Raw genomic sequence first — 25,563 nt, forward strand, 5'->3', positions numbered from 1 at the left:
CTTTTCAGCCCCAGTTCCAGCCCCCTTTATCCACATGCCTTGTATTAGGGCCCCCATTTTCAGAACCATCCTCCCACCTCACCCACGCATGCCCCATTTTCCCACCAGCTCCAGGCATGGCCCCCATTTTCCCATATGGCCCCTTCTCAGATCCCAGTTCCAGTCCCCTTCTCCCATCCGAGAACCCAAATCCCCTCCCCACTCGTCCCCTTCAACCATCCAAGAATCCCCGCCCCACCCCCTTCTCCCATCTGTGAAACCCCTCTCAACCTCAGTCCCCTTCTCCCATCCAAGAACCCCAGTCCCCTCCCCACCCGTCCCCTTCTCCCATCCGAGAACCCCCTCCCCAGTCCCCTTCTCCCATCCAAGAACCCCAATCCCCTCCCCACTCGTCCCCTTCAACCATCCAAGAATCCCCTCCCCACCCCCTTCTCCCATCCGTGAACCCCCTCCCCACCTCAGTCCCCTTCTCCCATCCAAGAACCCCAGTCCCCTTCCCACCCGTCCCCTTCTCCCATCCGAGAACCCCAGGCCCCTTCCCACCCGTCTCCTTCAACCAAGAACCCCCTCCCCACCCCCTTCTCCCATCCGTGAACCCCCTCCCCACCTCAGTCTCCTTCTCATTTGAGGACCCCTTCCCCACCTGAGAACCCCCACCCCACACCCTTCTCCCATCTGAGTTCCTCCCCCCCCCGACCCACCTACCAGCTCCGTTCTCCTGCTGCCCACCACCCTCACTGCCTTTAAAAAAACAATTTCGAAGCGCCGGAGTGACAGGCAGCGCCTCGCGTCTGCCCTGCTACTAAAAATCTCTTTGATGTCGTTGGGCCTTCCCACATTGAGTCCCGCCCACCCTTGCGGTAATTGGAAGTTACCTCAGAGGAGGGCGGGACTCAATGTGGGAAGGCCCAACGACGTCAAAGAAATTTTTAGTAGCCGGGCAGACGCGTGGCGCTGCCTGTCACTCCGGCGCTTCGAAATTGTTTTTTTAAAGGCAGAACAGGGTGGGAGCAGCGGGAGCGGAGAACCCCCCAGGCCCCATCCGCTGACATCCGGGGTGGACCGCCCCCACCACGCCACCGTTGCGCATCGTTCGGAGGGAGGGAGGGAGGACTGGAGCTCGGGCGGTCGGGGCGGGGTGACCTCAGGCGCGCTGCACGGGGCCCCCCTGAGCGCGAGGCCTTATGCGACCGCCTCGGTCGCCTCGCCTTAATACCGGCCCTGAGGGCAGGAACTGGAGACCAACTAGGCTGAAGAGGGACTGAGGGTCAGAGGGGAAAGGAATATACATGGACAGCAAGGCAGGAAACTGGGCTAGGACTCACAGACAGACAATACCACACAAGGCAGGAAATGGACAAGTTAAAAGACGGGAACTGAAAGCTGCAAGCAGCCACAGAAACAGGGAACAAACACTGACAGACAAGAGACAGAACTGAACGCTGCCAAGCAGCCACTGAACAAGAAACACAGACAAACAGAAACTAAACACAGAAAGACAAACAAGTAACAAGACTAGGAAACAAACAATAGCCCTAAGCTAAACTACACACAGACTAACTAGAATCAGACAAGGAACTTGAATAAAAACCAGACTAGGCAGAAGTGCAACAAGCACCAACAAACCAAGGCCTTAGGCGATGCAAAGGCAGAAGCTTCCAGGTGGCTAATAAAGGCCACATACAAGGGAGTTCACCAGGTAAGGGTGCTGCTAAGTTCTAAAATTCCCAATGAGACAGCAGTGGACAAAGAAATTATATTAATTGTTAATTCTGTTTAAAAACTTGGTGGTTAAATTCTCAGTTCTGTAAAGTAAAGTGAAGGAATGCCAGATGGTTTAGATTACTTAGAAAGTCTAGCTTTGGCTAAGCTAAAGGTTAGAAAGGTCAGAGACAGAAACTTTCTTTGACCCCTTGTGAGTGATGGATTGCTAATGCTAGCACATATGTATGCTATTATGAACAAGGCAAGCAGGCAGTTTGTTTTAAGATTAGGCTGAAATACTGTTTAGAGAGAGGCAATAGTTAGATTTTAGAAGTTCTTGATATTTAGAATATGTCTTATAAGGATGCTTATTTTAGAATATGTTTTATTCTGTGTAATTAATAATTCTATGTAGAATATCTGTTCAACTCAGTGTGACTTTATAAGTAAGACTGCAGTTGAAAAGGTCAGCATCTGGTTTGACTTATCTATAGTCCTAGCTAGTTCAATGTATGAAGCTAATAGGTGAAAAAGGTCAGAAAAAGTCAACTTACTTCCTTGATGGATTATAGTAAAATGTAGGACTGTATGCCATTAAGCAAGACTGGCCTCTTAGCCCCTAAATGAACCCAGTTTAAGCTATGACTGGGAGTATGTGAATAATAATAAAATATAAGAGTTTTGGTGCCCAATTGTCTGGTGTGAGAGGCCTCAGGTCATTGGTCAGTTTGAGAAATATTAAACCTATGTAACTGATATTTTGGAAATATATGTATAGAGATGATTGGTTCAGACAGGGTAATTAATCTATTCTTTACCATCTGGAGAGTAAGGGGGGCTAGGAGGGGGATAGAACTGTATATAAGTGGGAGCAGAAGCAGCTTACGTCAGAAGGAACAGACAGAAGAGGGAGAGACAGCAGAAGAGAAGGAGCTGAGACAGAAGCCACGAGACACAGAGAGCTGAGAAAGAGAAGAAGAGACTTAATGCTGATGTCCTACTTTGTTTGCTGGCAAATAAAGAAGATTTCTCCCTCATTCTGGTGTGTGCTGTTTGACTCCTGAAGTACCACAGATTCTGCTAACACTAGTGGTAATTCCTGCAACACCAAGACAATCTGGGAGGCTGGAAGATCCAGAGTGGACCGGCCTGACTTCTGGAACCTGGGAAACAGCACACAGACAATCCAATGCAGCCACCAGGTCTGGCCACCAGGTGGCGAGATGACTGAGAGCCTGAAACATGGGCACAATCGTAACACATATATTCTCACATCCCTCCCACCTCGTACTACAGCTCCACAAAATTAGATATATAGATACCAGGAGCTAAAACCTACTGTGGCATACTTAGAGAACTTCCATCATACTACATGAAAAAGGGGAGGAACGTGGGACACATCAGATATCCATCAGTGGCTAGGCTATTGGATCTCCTATAGCGCAAAGCTATTCCAAATCCTTGAGCCTACTATGTTTCATTAATCATTTGCATCCATAAAACATACAAGAATTTGTCTTAAATGAACATCTTTGTAATAGTTTATCAAATAATCACTAAATCTCAAGTAAATACTCAAATGTTGACTCAAATACACACAAATTTATATGCAAGAAAAAGTGACTAGCTGCATGAGCAGATACTGCACTGGTTGAAAAAGCTTGACACCGATGCTCACACAGACTGTAGCATTTAACGCTCACATAATAGCATTTAACGCTCACATAATCACAGCATTTCGGTCAAAAGACTTGCTTCCAAGGGCTCTCAGTAAGTCACCAATCTTAAACCTTCAACTGTGGCTAAATGCCATACTGAATAACCGACTCATCACTACTCCTACGTCTACCTCCCTGCTGTCCTCTGAGAACATCTGTTACAGATAAGCAGCTTTGCTTTATCTAATTAACTTGGCCTATTGAAAATTGCTGCCTTCTTCCTCTGTAAAAGTATGACAGATTTTTACTGCATATGATCTCTTGGCTAAATTTAAAAAACAAAGAAAATTCTTGTGGGCATGTTTAAATTGAGAGAGTAAAACGTGTATTTGAAATTCTCTGAGGACAAGCAGGCCTTATCTTATATGTGGGTGGCATAGTACAGCTTTAAAGATGTGTGACAGCATCCCCACCGTGTATGCACAAGTGCCTTCCCGCCCACCGCAACAGCGCGGGTCCATCAGTCTTCTTCCATCTGCTGTGAGGAGAAGACACGCTGCTTCATGGCTCCCTCACTGTGTCTGCTGCGGTTTTTCAAGCAGCTGTTCTGTGCCTTCCCTGAGGGATTTTTTCAAAATACTTTGTTTTTCCTTTATTAGGGTTTTCCTCTCCCTTTATGGTTTTAGTTTCATTTTATCCCCACTTTAAAGTTTTCTTCATTTTTTCGTACTTAGTAGCCCCTCTTAGTTCTAGTGAGGCTTTTTTTTATCCTTTTTCTTGGTGATTTGCCCTTTTTAAGGGCCTTGAAGGATTTGGCACCCGAGAATCATCGGTGCCAAGAGGATCACTCTCCCTCCATAGAGGAGTATCAATGCACCTGTCTCCAGGCAGCCGAGATCCTGCTCCTGCATCGACCCCAGCTGTTACGCAACCTGCGCCTCAACCGGCACCCCAGCTTTTCTCTGTTGGCCCTTGATGAGCGCATCTGGCCCTTGCTCCCAGAACAGCTGGGTGGCCTTATGCAGCAGTATGCATCAGTATTGGGAGTGCTTCACCTGCCATACCTCCCGTTGCAGCCTCACTTGGCCCTCAGCCTGCAGTTCTGCCTCCGGCACCACTTGTGTCCCTTGTGTCGACTTCCACCCAAGCCAGTACCCCCTTGACGTTGGTGGAGGAAGCTTCACTGGACTCGAGACGGGAGCCAGCTTCTCGACACCGCTCTCAAGGGCACAGTTTCTGGGCATCATGGCAGACTCAGTCTCGGCAATCCCATAGAGAGATACTGTCCGACACCGAGGAGGAGCGCTCATGGTACTCAGAAGAAGATCCCAGGTACTTCTTCTCAGATGAGTCTTAAGGGATTCCCTCTGAACCCCTCCCCTCCACCTGAAAGAAGACGGTCTCCGCTGGAGAGCCTTTCATTTCCATCTTTTGTTAAGGAAATAGCCAATGCCATTCCATTTCCTTTGGAAGTGGAGGATGAGCCCAAGGCTGATGCTTAAAGTCCTGGACTACACATCTCCTCCTAAGGAGGCCATGACTGCCCCTCTCCATGAGGTACTCAAGGAAGTCCTCGTCAGGAACTGGGTGTCCCCTCTGTTGGTCCCTATCTTGCCCAAGACACCCAGTATCAGATCCACAATGAACCTGATTTTATTAGGCCTCAGTTACCTCATAATTCCATGGTTGTGGAGTCCACTCTCAAGAGAGCCAGGAGTACTAGGGACTATGCTTCAGCGCCCCCAGGTAGAGAATCTAGAACCCTGGATTCTTTTGGGAGGATGATGTACCAGGCTTCAATGCTCATCTTCTGTATACACTCCTACCAGGTCTTCACGAGCATCTACTTGCGAAACTCAGTGCGACAGCTGTCGGACTTAGTGGGTGGTCAAGCAGCAGAAGGTGTGTCGAAAGTTCTTGGCCTGGGGCACTTGCCTTTTCATGTGGCATCCAGGATATCTGCTCAAGGTATAGCAATACACAGACTCTCAGGGCTGCATGTTTCTGATTTGGAACACTCTGTAAAGCAGCGGTTAGCGGATGTCCCTTGCTGCCAGGATAACCTTTTTGGAGAGAAGGTTGAGGAGGTCGCTGACCAAATCAAGAAGCATACTGATACAATCTTTTCTCTCTCCTGCCAGGTGCCTTCTGCATCTGCTTCCTCAGCTAGGAGCGTTTTTGGCAAGCTAAGAAGCAATCCCTACTACTATTCTAGGCTTAGTACAATCCTTTTGCTTGCCAGCCTAATCAGACTCAGCCCCAGCGCGCTCATTCATATCAACAGCATTCGCCTAATGCCCCTGCTGCTCCCCAGTCAAAGCAAGGGATGAGATTTTGACTGACTCCAGCAGAACATAGCCACAGTAAAAGTTGGTCATGGAGAGGCTAAAATTTTTTCACCAAAGGTGGCCTCTTATAACCTCCGACCGGTGGGTCCTTCAAATAGTCCGTCTTGGATACGCCCTCAGTTGGCATCTGAAACCTCCAAATTTTCCATTGAGAGCCCATTCATTCATCTCTGAGCACAGGTAGGTACTTGCAGAGCAAGTTTCCGCCCTTCTAAAGGCCCATGCTGTCAAACCCATTCCACCAGGGGAAGAAGGGCAGAGATTCTGTTCCAGGTACTTCCTTGTGCAGAAGAAGACAGGGGAGATGCGTCCCATCCTGGACCTAAGGGCCCTGAACAAGTTTCTAGTCAGAGAAAAGTTCAGGATGGTTTCCCTGGGCACCCTTCTCTCAGTGATTCAGAAAAATGATTGGTTATGCTCTGTGGACTTAAAGGATGCATATACTCGCATCCCAATACTTCCATCCCTCTGGAAGTATCTTTGATTTTGTCTGGTAACACATCACTTTCAGTACCGTGTGTTGCCTTTTGGCCTGGCGTCAGCTCCCAGGGTCTTTTCCAAGTGTCTAGCGGTAGTTGCAGCATCGCTACGCAGAATGGAAGTCCATGTGTTCCCATATCTCGACGATTGGCTGGTGAAGAGCATCTCAGAGGACATTGCTTGGGAGTCCATGAGGATGACTATTCAGGTGCTAGAGCTACTAGGGTTCATTTTAAACTACCCCAAGTCTCATCTCCACCCTGTCCAGTGATTGGAGTTCATAGGAGCCCTGCTTGACTCACAGAATATTTGAGCCTACCTCCCGGAGACGAGAGTGGAAAATTTTGTCTTGCTGGCGTCCAAGGTTCATGTCTGTCAGCAGGTCACAGCTCGGTAAATGTTGAGATTGCTGGGCCACATGGCTTCCACAGTGTCCGTTACACGTATGACACATCTGCATATGAGATCAGCTCAATGGACCCTGGCTTCTCAATGGTGTCAAGCCAGGGAAGTCTAGAAGATGTAATTCAAGTGCCCCCAGAACCTGTACTCTCTCTTCAATGGTGGACAATTCAATCCAATTTGACTCTGGATCTTCCATTCCAAATTCCTCAGCCACAAAAAGTAATGATGATAGATGCATCTTTCCTAGGATGGGGGAGCTCATGTAGATGGGCTTCATACTCAAGGAGTTTGGTCTTCCCAGGAAACAAATCTTCAGATCAACCTCCTGTATCTTCGCACAATCTGGAACACTCTAAAGGCTTTTAGGGATCGGTGTATTACACCAACAAGCGGGGGGGGGGGGGGGGGGGGGGGGGGGACTGGATCACGCCCTCTGTGTCAGGAGACCATCCGGATGTGGCATTGTGCTCACCAAAACAGCATGTTCCTTCGAGCCACTTATGTGGCGATCATAAACAGTACGCTGGCTGACAAGCTGAGCAGGATAATGCAACAGCACGTGTGGTCTCTCAATATGGGCATAGCCTGCAAGATCTTCCGAGCATGGGGCACCCCCTCTGTAGATCTTTTTGCCACTCAGATCAACCACAAGATCCGTCAGTTCTGTTCCGGGTTTCAGGCCCACAGCAGATTAACGTCAGATGCCTTCTTCAATTTGAGGCAGGTCTTCTGTATGTGGATCCTCCATTACCTCTAGTGGGAAAAACTTTGTTGAAACTTAAGCAAGACCACAGAACCATGATTCTGATCGCACTGTACTGGCCATGATAGATATGGTTCCCTCTTCTTACGGAATTATCCTCCAAAGAACCGTGGAGATGGGAGTGTTTTCCAACCGTCATCACACAGAATGAAGGGTTGCTTCTACATTTGAACCTCCAGTCTCTGGCTCTCACAGCCTGGATGTTGAGAGCTTAGAATTTGCCTCCTTGGGTCTTTCAGAGGGTGTCTCCCAAGTCTTGCTTTCTTCCAGGAAAGATTCCATGAAGAGGTGTTACTCTTTTAAATGGTGGAGGTTTTCCATCTGGTGTGACAGCAAGGCCCTAGATCCTCTTTCTTGTCTTACACAGACCCTGCTTGAATACCTTCTACACTTATCAGAGTCTGGTCTTAAGACCAGCTCCGTAAGAGTTCACCTTAGTGCGATTAGTGCTTATCATCGCCGTGTAGAGGGTAGGCCTATCTTTGGACAGCCTTTAGTTGTTCGCTTCATGAGAGGTTTGCTTTTGTCAAAGCCCCCTGTCAAATCTCCACCAGTGTCATGGGATCTCAACGTCATTCTCACCCAGCTGATTAAAGCTCCTTTTGAGCCACTGAATTCCTGCCATCTGAAGTACTTGATCTGGAAGGTCGTTTTCTTGGTGGCTGTTACTTCAGCTTGTAGAGTCAGTGAGCTTCAAGCCTTAGTAGTGCATGCACCTTATATCAAGTCCCATCACAACAGAGTAGTCCTCCGCATGCACCCTAAGTTCCTGTCAAAGGTGGTGTTGGAGTTCCATCTGAACCAGTCAATTGCCTTTCCAACTTTCTTTCCCTGTCCTCATACCCGCCCGGGCGAAAGCAGTTTGCACGCCTTGGACTGCAAGAGAGCAGGCGGTGTTCTCATCGATCCTCCCTGTCGTAGGAATGAGAGAAGCGCGCATCTTGAAGAAAAGTGCGTGGCTGCGTGGTTGGTGCCAACGAGAGTGCTTTGGTTTTGTAGACCATGGGATGATTTTCCAAGAGGTACTGAATGGTGATGGCGTCCATCTGTCAAGGAAGGGAAGGAGTGTCTTCAGCAACAGGCTGGCTAAAGTACTAAAGAGGGCTTTAAACTAGAATTGATGGGGATGGGTATAAAAGGCCACAAAGCCATAATTAAGCCCAAGGAAGGTAGGACATATATTGCCTCTATAGAAGAGAATAAAAAGAGTAAAATCTGGAGAGCCTTGTATACCAATGCCCGTAGTATGGGAAACAAACTTCCAGATCGTGAGGCTACAATGATGGAAGCGGACTTGGATTTAGTGGCGGTCACGGAGACGTGGTTCACGGAGAACCATGACTGGGATGTTGCTATACCTGGCTATAATCTATTCAGGAAGGACAGAGTAGGAAAAAAGGGTGGAGGTGTGGCATTATATGCTAAGAATGATATCCAAGTGACAGAACTGCAGGACATGTGGGGTAGGGAAGAAGCGCTGTGGGTTAAACTGGAAAGAGGGAAAGGAAAATGTATCTATATCGGAGTGATGTACAGACCACCATCACAGTCAGAGGAGTTGGACAGGTACTTAATTGAAGACATCCGCAAGATAGCTAGGAAAGGGGAAGAACTACTGATAGGTGACTTCAATATGCCGGATGTTGATTGGGGTGTCCCAGTTGCGGGGTCGTCTAGAAGCAATCTTAGATTCCCTACAGGAAGAATTGTTCCAGCAGTGGGTAATGGAACCAACACAGAATGGAGCTGTTTTGGACCTGGTGCTTACAAATGGAGAGTACGTTTCTGACGTCAAGGTGGCAGACCATTTGGCATCTAGTGATGATCATATGGTATGGTTCAATATTAATGTGATGTACATAAGAATGACCCGACACGGCCGTGTTTCGGCCCTAAGGCCTGCCTCAGGGGTCTTTATAACCTCAGAGAATGTAGCTCAAAACGTGTATTCCAAGGGAAATAACGAAACAAAACTCTCTTAGATCTCCTCTCTTCTAAAGAATATATATAAAATATATATTAAAAAGCGAAACAAGCTTGTAAAACTCCTCTCCGAAGGGATGTCTGCAATTGTTTTCAATTGCAGACATCCCTTCGGAGAGGAGTTTTACAAGCTTGTTTCGCTTTTTAATATATATTTTATATATATTCTTTAGAAGAGAGGAGATCTAAGAGAGTTTTGTTTCGTTATTTCCCTTGGAGTACACGTTTTGAGCTACATTCTCTGAGGTTATAAAGACCCCTGAGGCAGGCCTTAGGGCCGAAACACGGCCGTGTCGGGTCATTCTTATGTACATCAGGTTTTTAAATTTTTAATTTTCATGTGAATAAAAAAATTTTTTGGTATCCTCATCCACTCTCCTCACTTTTTGTTTTATACTCCACGGTTTCGTGAGGGTTTTCACCTCCTTTTTTTGGTTTATGGTTCAATATTAAAACAGAAGAGAGGGCTCATTTGAGATTGAAGATCCTGGATTTCAAAGGAACTACTACTACTACTACTACTACTATTTAGCATTTCTATAGCGCTACAAGGCGTACGCAGCGCTGCACAAACATAGAAGAAAGACAGTCCCTGCTCAAAGAGCTTACAATCTAATAGACAAAAAAATAAATAAAGTAAGCAAATCAAATCAATTAATGTGAACGGGAAGGAAGAGAGGAGGGTAGGTGGAGGCGAGTGGTTACAAGTGGTTACGAGTCAAAAGCAGTGTTAAAGAGGTGGGCTTTCAGTCTAGATTTAAAGGTGGCCAAGGATGGGGCAAGACGTAGGGGCTCAGGAAGTTTATTCCAGGCATAGGGTGCAGCGAGACAGAAGGCGCGAAGTCTGGAGTTGGCAGTAGTGGAGAAGGGAACAGATAAGAAGGATTTATCCATGGAGCAGAGTGCACGGGAAGGGGTGTAGGGAAGGACGAGTGTGGAGAGATACTGGGGAGCAGCAGAGTGAGTACATTTATAGGTTAGTAGAAGAAGTTTGAACAGGATGCGAAAACGAATAGGGAGCCAGTGAAGGGTCTTGAGGAGAGGGGTAGTATGAGTAAAGCGATCCTGGCAGAAGATGAGACGGGCAGCAGAGTTTTAAACCGACTGGAGGGGGGAGAGGTGACTAAGTGGGAGGCCAGCAAGAAGCAGATTGCAGTAGTCTAAACGAGAGGTGACAAGGGTGTGGATGAGGGTTTTGGTAGAGTGCTCGGAAAGAAAGGGGCGGATTTTACGGATGTTGTAAAGAAAGAAACGACAGGTCTTGGCAATCTGCTGGATATGAGCAAAGAAGGAGAGAGAAGAGTCAAAGATGAGAGAAGCGTCAAAGATGACCCCCAAGGTAACTTTGCCGAGGTGGGGGAATTTCTCAAGGAACAGTTAGCGGGATGGGAACAGCTGAAGGATGTAAAACAGCAATGGACAAGACTGAAAGGAGCTATATTAAAGGCAACTAACCTTTATGTTAGAAAATTACATAAAAGTAAGAGGAAAAGAAGGCCTCTCTGGTACTCGAATGCAGTAGCTGAAAAGATAAGGGTAAGCGGCTAGCCTTTGCACGTTATAAGACGACTCAGAAAGATGAAGACAGGAGAGAATACCTAAATAAGCGAAGAGAAGTTGGAAAAGCTATCAGGAAAGCGAAGCGGCAAATGGAGGAAAAGATAGCTAATACGGTAAAATTAGGGGATAAGACCTTTTTCAGATATGTAAGTGACAAGAGGAAGTGCCATAATAGCATTGTGAGGCTCAAAGCTGAGGGAGAGAAATATGTGGAAGATGATAAGGATGAGATAGGGCTGCAGAAAACAAAGGCTAATGGGGATGGATGTATGGTAGACCAAGATCCGTTTACGGAGGACTGTGTTCGTGAGGGGCTTGCCAAACTAAAAGTAGACAGAGTGATGGGGCCTGGTGGGATACACCCAAGGGTGCTTAAGGAACTCGGAGAAGTTCTGTCGGCTCCGCTGACGGACCTCTTCAGTGCTTCCTTAGAAACTGGAGTGGTCCCGGTGGACTGAAGAAGGGCGGATGTGGTTCCTTTGCACAAGAATGGAAGTAAGGAGGAAGTTGGGAATTACAGACCTGTCAGTCTAACCTTGGTGGTGAGTAAGTTAATGGAAACGCTTCTAAAGAGGAGGATTGTGAGATTTCTTGAACTACATGGAATGCGGGACCCGAGGCAGCATGGCTTCACTAGTGGCAGGTCGTGTCAGACGAATCTCACTGTCTTCTTCGACTGGGTGACCAAACAGTTGGATGTGGGAGGGACGCTTGATGTGGTGTACTTGGATTTCAGCAAAGCCTTTGACACAGTTTTGCACAGGCGACTGATAAAACAGAGGGTAGTGGTAAATGGAGCTTGCTCTGAAGAAAAGGATGTCGTCAGTGGAGTACCGCAGGGATCGGTCCTAGGGCCAGCTCTTTTTAACGTCTTTGTGAGCGATATTGGTGAAGGGCTGTCTGGTAGGGTTTGTCTCTTTGCGGATGATACTAAACTCTGCAACAGGGTGGACACCCTGGAGGGTGTGAATGACATGAGGAAGGACCTAGCGAAGCTGGAGGAATGGACCAATATTTGGCAACTAAGGTTTAATCCCAAAAAATGCAGGGTCATGCACTTGGGTCGCAAAAATCCGAGGGAACGGTACAGTATAGGGGGTGAAGTGCTTCAGTGTACGAAGGAAGAGCGGGACTTGGGGGTGATTGTGTCTGATGACCTTAAAGCTTCCAAACTGGTAGAAAAAGCGACGGTTAAAGTCAGAAGGATGCTTGGGTGCATAAAGAGAGGCATGACCAGCAGGAAAAAGGAGGTGATAGTGCCGTTGTATAAGTCTCTAGTGAGGCCCCATTTGGAGTACTGCGTGTAGTTCTGGAGACCGCACCTACGGAAAGATATAAACAGGATGGAGTCGGTCCAGAGTCGGCTACGAAATTAGTAAGCGGTCTTGAATGCAAAAATTATAGGAACAGGCTTATGAACCTCAACATGTATATGCTGGAAGAGAGGAGGGAGAGAGGAGACATGATAGAAACATTTAAATATCTCAAGGGCATTTAAGTACGTGAAGAGAGCCTTTTTCAAATGAAGGAGAGCTCTGGAATGAGGGGGCATATTACAAAGTTAAGAGGGAATAAGCTTAGGAGTAACCTAAGGAAGTATTATTTCATAGAAAGGGTGGTGGAGGCGTGGAATGGCCTCCCGGTGGAGGTGGTGGAGTCGAGGACTGTTCCACAATTTAGAAAGGCATGGGATAAGCAAATGGGATCGCTTAGGAACAGGAAGAATTAGGGATTAGAGAGGATGGGCAGACTGGATGGGTCATATGGCCTTTATCTGCCGTCATGTTTCTATGTTACGTGGAGCGGACAAAGCTCTTTAGACAGTCCGCCCAGTTGTTTGTTTCTTTTGATCCCAACAGGAGTGGAGTCGCCATCAGAAAACGCACAATCTCCAATTGGCTAGCAGATTGCATTTCCTTCACTTATGCCCAAACTGGGCTGTCTTTAGAGGGCCATGTCACGGCTCATGTTAGAGCCATGGTCGCGTCAGTGGCTCACTTAAAGTCAGCCTCCATTGAAGAGATTTGCAAGGCTGCAACGTGGTCATCAGTCCATACATTCACATCTCACTACTGCTTTCAGCAGGATACCCGACGCGATAGTCGGTTTGGGCAGTTGGTGCTACAGAATCTGTTGGGGGTTTAGAATCCAACTCCACCCCCCCTAGACCCATTTTTGTTCTGTTCCAGGCTGCACTCTCAGTTAGTTGTTTATGGTTTCAGGTCAATCTCTGTTATGGCCTCGCCATTGCGAGGCCCAATTGACCAATGTTCATTGTTTTGAGTGAGCCTGGTTGCTAGGGATACCCCACATGTGAGAACAAGCAGCCTGCTTGTCCTCGGAGAAAGCGAAGATACATGAGTTGAAGCTACAGTGTGGTAAATTTAAAACGAATCGGAGAAAATTTTTCTTCACCCAACGTGTAATTAGACTCTGGAATTCATTGCCGGAGAACGTGGTACGGGCGGTTAGCTTGACGGAGTTTAAAAAGGGGTTAGATAGATTCCTAAAGGACAAGTCCATAGACCGCTATTAAATGGACTGGAAAAATTCCTCATTTTTAGGTACAACTTGTCTGGAATGTTTTTACGTTTGGGGAGCGTGCCAGGTGCCCTTGACCTGGATTGGCCACTGTCGGTGACAGGATGCTGGGCTAGATGGACCTTTGGTCTTTCCCAGTATGGCACTACTTATGTACTTATGTACTTATGTACTTATACCTGTAGCAGGTATTCTCAGAGGACAGCAGGCTGATTGTTCTCACAAACCTGCCCACCTCCCCTTTGGAGTTGTTGTTTGTTTATTATTTGCTTTTTGATTAAACTGAGCAGGAACGCTCACGCAACAGGTGGGAAGTCATCCGCGCATGCGCAGTTCGCACACCAGAATTTTCTGGGAAAACTTTTTTAATTTTGCTGTAGAAAACTTTGCCGTTTCCTGGGCTGCCGTGGACGCCGACCCACATGTGAGAACAATCAGCCTGCTGTCCTCGGAGAATACCTGCTACAGGTATGTATCTTCGTTATTCCCACATGTGAAAACATGGCCTGCTTGTCATCGGTTAAAGCAAAGATACTTTCCTGTAGCAGGTATTCTCTGAGAACAGCAGACCTTTCATTCTCACCCTCCCACCTCCTCTTAGAGTTGTGTCCTGTCCTGAAAGCTATACTATTGTACTGATGGTCCTGCGCTCTCGCGGTGGGCGAGAAGGCACATGCGCATTCACGGTGGAGACGCTTCCGCGTGTCTTTAAATCTTTACTACACTTTGTAAGCATTCTGCACCGAGCAATGTGAATGACATCACCCACATGTGAGAATGAATGGCCTACTGATCTCTGAGAATACCTGCTTATAGGTAAGTATCCTTGTTTTTCAGATATGCTTGCAGTTTTTTTAGCCCTTAAGCTACCCATTCAAAGATGCAGAGTACCTGGGTGGTTTTAGTGTGTGTACTTGGTGGCTGCTAATTTTCAAAGGGGAAACCATACAGGTTAGATGGAGTTCCCACATACCTTACACACACATGGGCTATCGAAAATTGTCCCTTTCTCTTGTTCTCTTCTGGATGAGATAGCTGTCTAATCCCAGCCTGTGCATTTTTCCATAATTTTAACTAATTTCCAGGTTATTCTCTCATAAATTGTAGGCGGAAGTAGAAATTACGTGGTTCTTCTGTAGAGCAAATATTTGTCAATCTTCCAGTTTCAATGACGGTACACAGAAATAAATCACGAAAGAGCCCTTTTACTAAAGCTTAGTGTGCTCCAGCGTGACCCATAGGTTTATAAAATAGAAGTCATAGCATTTAGTGCACGCTAAGCTTTAGTGAAAGGGCCTCTTTACCCTTCTAGAAGGTCTAGTGAGACATTTCAAGTTCCTGTGTTGCTTGCAGAAGCATTGGGCAAAAACTCTTTTGACATTTTTTATAAGTAAATCTGTGTTGTATCATTATTTTAGAGTAAAATGACAGATTAAAAAACAAACTTTTACAAAATGAAAACATTCAAGTGAAACTTAGTCTGTAAATATTTTGTCATATTTCCTGTAAATAGAATAAATTCCTCCAAGTGCTCACTTTTGATGAGCTTTTAAGTTCAATAATTGAATCATCCAGCTGAACCTTAATGTACAGACTGCAGTCTCTTTGTAAGAACAGATTATAGAAGGCTTCTTAGCACCACAAGACGTAGTTGAGTGAACATTTGCTTATGTCATATCGAGAAATGGCACAGACGCTGGTAAACTGAGTAGCTCAGAGGGATTAAACTTGACAAACTTGGCAACGCTCTTCGGGGGGATCTTGGAGAATCCATTGTGCGTACAGATTGAATATAGCGCTATTTATGAACCCTAATTATAAGAGAAAAAAGTTTCTGCCTGTCTTGTTTAAATTAATATGTGTTAAATAATATACCAAGAACATTGAGGCATAGTTTTTGTTGTTCATTTGGCTTTTGTAGAATTGTCTAATTCTAGTGCCTGAATGTCATTTTAGGATTTCAACTTGAGTTTATTGGCACCCTGCTTAAGCCTGGGTGTGAGCAGGATCTCAGGAGACCAGAACAGCACACTTTTTGAAACTTCACTTAAAGTGACTCTGGATCATGTGACCCACATTGTACAGCAGCTTCCTGCCTGCCATCAGGTCTTCCAGCCATTGCAGCCATTTGAGAACACACCTTACTGGAACAAATTAAGCAACCTATATGGTAATAGAACTATGTCTCTAATGACCATTTATTTGCTTTTATCATATCATTTTCTGAAATATTCCTTAATCAAATCTAGTTAGCTCTTTTTATTAAAATGATTTTATTTTATTAAATGTGAGTAGGTAGTTTCTCTCTCTATTTTTCCATTAACAAAAGTAATTTGTTATAGGTGATGCAGTGTTCTATCAGCCTGTGATCATACTGTCCCGTGCATTGGCTCACTATACGATGTCACTCTCGAAACTACCAGTCTCACTCCAAATTCAGCCTGATAAAGAGACTGACATTCTGCGTTTTGTAGTGCTATCACTAGAGGTAGGACAAAAACTGAATAAAAGAATCTACTTGTTTGCTTCACATTTAAATAATATGTGTTTGCACTTGGTGCAGTTTAGAAGGCTCAAGGTTTGAGAGTAACAACTAGACTCTTTATTTTATCGTGGTGTATAGATAAAGGTAAGGACTCTTTGTTTTATCATGGTGTGTACAGATGAAGGTAAGTTACCAGCAGAGTTGCAATAAAGCATGCATCTCTGAATTAACATTCTGCAAATTATCACCGAGGCAGTTGCATTTGCATTTAATGGTACAGCTTCTGGCAATAATTCCTGATGTTTACCTATCCAAAGCACTTTTGGTTTTATTAATATTTAATTTTAGTATATATGATAAAACCTGCTTCTTATCAATGCAGCCAATTATTTCCCAATATGATTGATCCAAAACTTCAAAGGTAGAAATAAAAATAAATATATCATCTGCATAAGAAAAACGTCCTTTTTTTTTTACAAGGGAATTGAGCCAAGAGAGCTCATAAAAATATTAAACAATATGTAGGACAATGTCGACCCCTGAGGGAACCCCACAAGAAGATTTCCAAGCAGAAGAACGAACACCATTCATTTTGACCATATAATTTACTATGACGTTTTTGAAACCAATGCAATACAACTCCATGGATACCTAACATAGGGCCCCGTTTACTAAGCCGCGCTAGAGGCACATTAGTGCTTTTAGCACGTGCTGTGTAGGTGCCCGCAATATTACTATGGGCCCTTATATAGCGCGTGCTCATTTTGTGCATGCGCTAAAAACGCTAGCGCACTTTAGTAAACAGAGCCCTTAGCAAGTAAAAGAGTGATCAACTGTGTCAAAAGCAGCCAAGATATCAAACTTCAACAAAACAGCTTGACTACTGGCACCAAGTTGATTCCCATCTAACATTTGATGATCAAATTTCTTCTGTCACCAGGGCCTGTTTCATGGTTCTGAAATTTATTAGGTCCTTTAGACTGTTTCTGGATCAATCTGCGCTGTGATCGTGCTTGTAATAAGTAGATTGGATTATTGTAATGCATCATAGAATGGGCTATCCCATCAGAAATTGAAATGCCTTGAACTGATTAAGAAAAAAAAATCATCAGTTAAGATACTCAGCATTCAGGGTTTTTTTTTTTTTTTTGCCTAGTTCCACTTTTGTGGAATGCTTTATCTTTTCATATATAGTTGTCCTCATCAGTGATATCTTTTAAGACTGCTTTGAAGACCTTTTTTTTTTTTTTTACTCAAGTGTTTGATGGCCATTAGAGACTTGGGGACTGAGGCTCTAGATGCTGAGTAGAAATATCCTATATAATAAAACTCACCCTCAACGTTCTGAGGACACTGACGTCACTGTCAGTACCTGCGGGCACTTCCTTCCGGTTCGAAGGGTTCGTGGTGGTGAAGCCACCGAAATTGCTGTGTCTGGGCCCCGCCCTCGCGTCAAACTTGATGACGTCGAGGGCGGAGCAATGGCGTCAGTGGCTTTACAACCAACAAGGACTCGGGAGATGAAGGTGGCGTGCGTTGACGAGGTCCGGAACAATGGCAGTCAGTGGCTTCACAACGCCGAAGGGGTGGGTAGGGAGGGGGTGTTCGGGAGGAAAACCTTGCTAGCGCCCGTTTCATTTGCTCCAAAAACGGGCATGTTTTACTAGTATATATATATTTTCCTTTTCCTTTCTTTTTTCTGCATGGTTTGAACCTGTTTGTAAACGTAATACAATGGAAAGGGTGGTATGTAAACAAACAAAGAAAAAACTTCAGAGTCTCCCCCTTGTAGTGATATACAGTTCAGAAATAGAAAAACTAAGTAAAATCGTAAAAGACCTTTACCCACTACTCCAGGAGGATGAATTACTGAGAGGGATAATTCTTCCTCCTCCAGTGCCTTCTGAAATCACCCAATTAGATGCAAAAATTAGTTAAGAGCAAGCTCCCAACAGAAGGTCAAAAAGAAGAGAAAAACACAAGGTGCAGATTGCGCCAGCATATCTCACAGAATCCCAGTTACCCACATGGGTAAACTATTTAACATAAGGGGATCTTGCCCTTCTTCAAATTTAAAGCAGAAAATGTGAAGACGGATGCTGTGTGGAGAGAGAGGCCAAAATGTTAGATGAGAATTAATTTGCACAGTTATAAGATCAAGTCCAGCAAACCAAGGAGACACCTCTGTGGGGAGCACTTTTAAAGACGTCATTGCATCAGTGACTATAGTCACAATATTAACAGGAACTTTTAAAGCAATCTAGGAAAATAAGATGGTTTGCAATATATCATATTTTAACTTTAATAAGGAAGGACTTGACAAAAATCCAGGATTCTCCTTGTATTATAAACCATAATATTTTACTGCTTTCTCTCCCTCCCCCCTTCACCCGTACAATACTTTTTCCTCTGAGACTGTCATTGGAATGCTTTTATGTTTTACTTATATATTCTGATATTGTCGCCTTTTGTTTGTACTATCCTGATCTGAGGAGGGAGGTTTTCACTTCTGAAATGTAGTTTAAAAATGTATTAAGTTGGTCCTATGAAAAGCTATCACCTAATTTTCCATTTTTTTGTTTTTATTAGTATTATTTATTAACCTTTAAAATGGATTAGAACAGCTACCACAATGCTTTTTAACAGCATTGAATATTTAATTACTTAAATTTAATATAATTCTGTCATTTAGTGCCCTGTTTACTAAGCCACGCTGTAGGCGCACAAACGGTTTAGCACACACTAATGCTAGAGACACCCATAGAAATATAATGGGTGTCTCTAACTTTAGTGTGTTCTAAAAAGCGCACCTACAGCACTGCTTAGTAAACAGGGCCCTTAGAGTCTGTTTTTACCATCAAGATGTACAAAGTGGAGTACAAAATACATCAAATTGTAAATAAAAATAATATAATGGAGTGGAGGAGTAGCCTAGTGGTTAGTGCAGTGGACTTTGATCCTGGGGAACTTGGTTCGATTACCACTGCAGCTCCTTGTGACTCTGGGCAAGTCACTTAGGGTTATGTTTGCTAAGGTGCGTTATAGTTTTTAACACGCTTATAAATTTAAGCTAAACATTTCTATGGGCGCATTAGCATTTAACGCGCATAAACCATTTACGCGTGTTTAAAATGCTAACGCTTCCATAGTGCCGCTTAGTAAACATAGCCCTTAACCCTTCATTGTCCCAGGTACAAAGTAAGTATCTGTATATAATATGTAAACCACTTTGATTGTAACCACAGAAAGGCGATATTTCAAGTCCCATCCCCTTTCAAAATGTAAAAAATATCTGGGTTTCTTTTAACTGCTGTAGCCAATGTTTAAAAAAAAAAGGCTGACCACTGAGGCTGAATGTTGAAATAATTTGTTTTTAAGGAGACATTTGTAATAGTAATATGCTTGGGGATTTTTGTAGTAGTGTGAAGCCAAATCTGATAAGTAAAATAAACTTCCAGCCACTGAAAAAAATATTATTTTGTTGCCATTATTCCATCCTCAAAGGGTTGTAATGTTGTGCTGCAACTATGTTTAATAAAAAGACATGGCTACTAGCAGAAATACTGAGGGGCCCTTTTACTAAGCTGTGTAGGCGCCTGTGCGTGTCCAACGCGCATCAATTTGGAGTTACTGCCCGGCTACCGCAAGACCTGGGCGGTAATTTTGTTTTTTACATGCATCCACTACTCGCACCGGAAAATAATTTTTATTTTCCTGTGTGCAGCGGAAACGGGGTGGTAATCGTCATCCTACGTGCGTAGACGATTACCACATTGTTACCGTATGAGACCTTACCGTTAAGTCAATGGCTGGCAGTGAGGTCTCAGACCCAAAGTGGACACACACCAATTTTTATTTTGACGCACGTCCATTTTCGGCAAAAACTTTTAAAAGGCCTTTTTTTACAGGCACGCTGAAAAATGGATCAGCACGCACCGAAAACATATACTTACACTAGCACAGCCCATTTTTTGGCGCATCTTAGGAAAGGACCCCTGAGCATGGGTTTGGAGAACAAAAGATGTATATTTTTATACTGTCAGTTTTGTGTGTACCCACTGCATTTAGGCATGGGCATTCACACCTGCCAAAGAGCTAGCACCAGTGTTCACGCCTAAAGTTAGCCACGTAACTGCACTTAATCGCTGTTATGGAATGCTAGCATAATTGCCATTAAAATGTATGCTAAGCGAGAATTCTTTAGGTGCCAACTTTAGGAAATCTGTACAGGTTTAACCCCTATATGTGTGTGTTTGAATAATGTCAGTTCTCAGAGAAATGTTTAAAAGATGATGGTTCATTCCACTCTTAGTATTTTTCTGTTATGAAGTTTACAAGTTTCCTCAGTTAGATAGCTTCCATCCTTCACATACAAAAAGATCCATCATTTACAGCCAAGCCACAAGATACCACCGTATCTGCTCTGACCCAGGGGACAGAGACAGACACCTTAAAAGCCTGACTGAATCCTTCAAACAGAAGGGCTACAACCCCAAAATAATCTCCAAGAATATTGCCTCCTCCCTCAAAACACCCAGGGAGAATCTGCTACAGTACAAAAAGAAAAAATCCACAGACAGAATCCCGCTTGTAGTGACATACAATCCAGAGCTGGAAAAACTGAGGAAAATCATAAGAGATCTACAACCTATACTCCAGAAGGATGAATTACTGAAAGAGATATTCCCATCCCCACCAGTACTGGCCTTCCGACAGCCACCCAATTTAAAACACAAGCTAATCAGAAGTAAACTTCCTTCACAGGCTGAAAAGGAACAGAAGGGCACACTTCCCTGTAATTTATCCAGTTGCAAACTATGCCAAAATATTTCACAGGACCCCAAAGTCATCCACAAAGGAAAGATATTCAACATAAAGGGATCTTTCACTTGCTCATCTTCCAATGTGGTATATATCATTCAGTGTAAAAAATGTAACGAAGGATGCTATATTGGAGAAACAGGCCAGATGCTTAAGACAAGATTCAATTTACATAGACATCATATGAACAATACTGGTGCCAGCAGGGTTCCCACACCTGTTGGTCAACATTTTACAGGACCAGGACACTGTACCAGTGACTTCACAGTGAGAATTCTCAAAGGTAACTTTAAAACCATACAAGAACGTAAGACCTTTGAAGTCAGAATGATTGAATATTTTAACACCCAACAGAAAGGACTTAACAAGGATCTGGGGTTCCTAGCCCATTATAAACCATAAAGCTGTATGTCTCTGTTGATCACCCTCCCCTCACCTATCCACACCCACCCTGTTAGAATATCAATGATATGCTTTGATGTCCCCATGCATACTTCCTTCCCACCCTGTCAGACTGTCATAGTAATGCTTGAATGTTTTCACTTATATACACTGAGGCATATTTTCAAAGCACTTAGCCTCCCAAAGTTCCATAGAAACCTATGGAACTTAGCCTCCCAAAGTGCTTTGAAAATATGCCTCACTGTCAGCTAGCACATTTGCTTATTTCCGATCTGAGGAAGAAGTGCAACCTTCGAAAGCTAATCAAGAAATGTATTAAGTTATGTCCAATAAAAAAGGTATCATCTTATTTTCTTTTCCATGTTTTATTTTGTTTGATTTCTATTGATAAACTCAGTTAGATACAGAGGGGGAAGGAACAGCAGTACCATTCCATTTGGAAACATGTAATAGTATCTTGAGATTTCTGAACCTCCATCATTTAAAGGTCATATACGTAGACTGGTGGAATAATTAATAGGACACAAATCAACTGACATAAGATAGAATTCCCATTTTATTGCTCTCTGAGGATGTATCAAGACTTCTGAAATGGCTGTGTGTTTTACCTTAATGCTACAGACATTGTCTAAAAAGTACTATGTATTTTGCATGACTGCTAAGGCAAACTGTTAAAAAAAGATCTTGGAAACTGTGTATACATTACATCTATAAACTAATTTGTTTTGCACTAAGTTCCATTGTCGGTGAGATTTTTTATTTGATAGCAAAAACCATATGAATCAATGTAAATGGTCAGAATTTCTTTTTATCCTTATCTTTTTCAAGACATCCTTTTCTTCTTCTTTTCTGTAGGCATTGTCATGGCACTTAATGCATGAACAGATTCCATTGAGTGTAGATCTACAGGCTGTTCTTGACAGCTGCTGTCTGACTTTGCAGCATCCTGTTCTTTGGAATTTCCTGGCTTCCACTGCATATGTAACACACACTTGTTCTTTGATCAATTGTGTCAGATTTATTATTGAAGCAGGTAAGTTTAAGTCCATGTGTACTGCAGGATTGACTATTATTTAAAAAAAGCTATATTTTTTTTAAACTGGGGGGGTGGGGGGGAACCAAAGAAAAGAGCATAGCTTTCAGAATTATTTTTCCCTGGAAAACTTTAGTGTTCGCTCCTCAAAACCATTATAAAAAATGCTCAGGTTACTTGTGTAAAGAAGTTAGGTAAGAATGAATATTAAAGCTGAAATTTATTTGTTAAACAGAAATTTTATAGATATGAACTAAATCAACTGAGTGTGTTCTCTGTCCATTTCCCAATAGATAGGTGTCCTTATCACTAAGACCACAATTACAATTTGGCACCACTTTTGCATTCACAACAGAAAAGTCAATTACATTTTCTCGCCTAGAAGTAATCCCTCCATAGTAGCCTTAATGCATTCTAACAAGATAGTGTGGGGAAGCTTGCACTACTAGTACTGTTCATTGACCAAACAGTTACAGAATTCAAGAAAGCATGAGATAAGTGCAGGAGCTCTATAGTTTGATGAATTTGAAAGTAAAGTGGTAGTGAGGAGATTGCGGGGACTGCTGTGCTTAGAACTTTACAGTGGTACTGAGTTCTGGAAGAGCTGTCTGGTCTTCCTGTCATCAGATATCATTGCATATTTATGCCTGATTAATCATGCTGTTTACAGAGAATATCTGTAAATAGCAAGTTTGCTTTACCTGTAGAGTGTTCCCTTGCTCTAGCGCAATTTAAGAGCAAATAACTATTCCTGATTAACTTGTTACACACCGCTCATGATTTTATCAACATCTATCATATCTCTACTGTTTTTTGTTTCCGAAGCTGAAGATCTTGAACCTGATTATCTTGTCTTCATAAGGAAGCTTTACCATTTTTGTCATCCTGCCATATATTTTTTGTTCTGTGATATCTTTTAAAGTTGAGGCAGCCAGAACCACACCCAGTACCATAGGTGTGATCATACCATGGATCCATGCAGACGCATAGTAATAATTACAGTTATGTTTCCTTAATTACTTGATGTTGAAATTTCACCATAAATGCCTAACACTATCATATAAAAACATATAAAGAAAATACTAGTATACTATAGAACTCACAGTGTATATTCAGTTGGCATCTGAGACCCAGAAGGGCATTTTCGATTTGTCTAGGTCCGACTTTGGACGTTTTACAAAAAACGTTCAAATCTAAATAGGAAAGAAGGTCATTTTCAAAAAAGAAAAACATCTATCTTTTGTTTTTTTTTTGTTTTTTTTTCCGAAAATACTGTTTTGAACAAGGTTTTGCCATTTGGATGTTTTGTTTTTTGGTCCATTAAAAAAAAAAAAAAAACGTCCAAGTGCAAAACGCACAAAATCAAGCTATTGGGATGTACAGTGGGGGAAATAAGTATTTGATCCCTTGCTGATTTTGTAAGTTTGCCCACTGACAAAGACATGAGCAGCCCATAATTGAAGGGTAGGTTATTGGTAACAGTGAGAGATAGCACATCACAAATTAAATCCGGAAAATCACATTGTGGAAAGTATATGAATTTATTTGCATTCTGCAGAGGGAAATAAGTATTTAATCCCTCTGGCAAACAAGACCTAATACTTGGTGGCAAAACCCTTGTTGGCAAGCACAGCGGTCAGACGTCTTCTGTAGTTGATGATGAGGTTTGCACACATGTCAGGAGGAATTTTGGTCCACTCCTCTTTGCAGATCATCTCTAAATCATTAAGAGTTCTGGGCTGTCGCTTGGCAACTCGCAGCTTCAGCTCCCTCCATAAGTTTTCAATGGGATTAAGGTCTGGTGACTGGCTAGGCCACTCCATGACCCTAATGTGCTTCTTCCTGAGCCACTCCTTTGTTGCCTTGGCTGTATGTTTTGGGTCATTGTCGTGCTGGAAGACCCAGCCACGACCCATTTTTAAGGCCCTGGCGGAGGGAAGTAGGTTGTCACTCAGAATTGTACGGTACATGGCCCCATCCATTCTCCCATTGATGCGGTGAAGTAGTCCTGTGCCCTTAGCAGAGAAACACCCCCAAAACATAACATTTCCACCTCCATGCTTGACAGTGGGGACGGTGTTCTTTGGGTCATAGGCAGCATTTCTCTTCCTCCAAACACGGCGAGTTGAGTTCATGCCAAAGAGCTCAATTTTTGTCTCATCTGACCACAGCACTTTCTCCCAATCACTCTCGGCATCATCCAGGTGTTCACTGGCAAACTTCAGACGGGCCGTCACATGTGCCTTCCGGAGCAGGGGGACCTTGCGGGCACTGCAGGATTGCAATCCGTTATGTCGTAATGTGTTACCAATGGTTTTCGTGGTGACAGTGGTCCCAGCTGCCTTGAGATCATTGACAAGTTCCCCCCTTGTAGTTGTAGGCTGATTTCTAACCTTCCTCATGATCAAGGATACCCCACGAGGTGAGATTTTGCGTGGAGCCCCAGATCTTTGTCGATTGACAGTCATTTTGTACTTCTTCCATTTTCTTACTATGGCACCAACAGTTGTCTCCTTCTCGCCCAGCGTCTTACTGATGGTTTTGTAGCCCATTCCAGCCTTGTGCAGGTGTATGATCTTGTCCCTGACATCCTTAGACAGCTCCTTGCTCTTGGCCATTTTGTAGAGGTTAGAGTCTGACTGATTCACTGAGTCTGTGGACAGGTGTCTTTCATACAGGTGACCATTGCCGACAGCTGTCTGTCATGCAGGTAACGAGTTGATTTGGAGCATCTACCTGGTCTGTAGGGGCCAGATCTCTTACTGGTTGGTGGGGGATCAAATACTTATTTCCCTCTGCAGAATGCAAATAAATTCATATACTTTCCACAATGTGATTTTCCGGATTTAATTTGTGATGTGCTATCTCTCACTGTTACCAATAACCTACCCTTCAATTATGGGCTGCTCATGTCTTTGTCAGTGGGCAAACTTACAAAATCAGCAAGGGATCAAATACTTATTTCCCCCACTGTAGGAGGAGCCAGCATTTTTAGTAGACTGGTCCCCCTGACATACCAGGACAGCAATAGGGTACCCTAGGGGGCACTGCAGTGGACTTCATAAAATGCTCCCAGATACACATCTCACCATTGCTCCCTTACCTTGTCTGCTGAGCCCCCACAAAATCCACTACCCCCAACTATACACCACTACCACAGCCCTTACGGGTGAAGGAGGCACCTATATGTGGATACAGTGGATTTCTGGTGAGTTTTGGAGAACTCACAGTTTCCTCCACAAGTGTAACAGGTAGGGGGAGGTAGGAGCCTGGGTCCACCTGTCTGCAGTGCACTACACCCACCACTAGACTACTCCAGGGGCCTGCATGCTGTTCTGATGGACCTGAGTATAACATCTGAGGCTGGCACAGAGGCTAGC

At 43.9% G+C, this 25,563-nt stretch overlaps 1 protein-coding gene across 1 annotated transcript in view; it reads left to right on the forward strand.

Moving 5' to 3' along the window:
* Positions 1–25,563, forward strand: part of HTT (huntingtin) — a 990,576-nt gene that overhangs the window by 716,083 nt on the left and 248,930 nt on the right. Inside the window, exons 48-50 of the mRNA XM_030191138.1 lie at positions 15,399–15,612; positions 15,785–15,930; positions 22,006–22,183. Coding sequence (XP_030046998.1) covers positions 15,399–15,612; positions 15,785–15,930; positions 22,006–22,183 — 538 coding nt within the window. The remainder of the gene's footprint in view (positions 1–15,398; positions 15,613–15,784; positions 15,931–22,005; positions 22,184–25,563) is intronic.

Source organism: Microcaecilia unicolor, chromosome 2 (genome assembly GCF_901765095.1).
Source record: "Microcaecilia unicolor chromosome 2, aMicUni1.1, whole genome shotgun sequence".
NCBI classification, from domain to species: domain Eukaryota; kingdom Metazoa; phylum Chordata; class Amphibia; order Gymnophiona; family Siphonopidae; genus Microcaecilia; species Microcaecilia unicolor.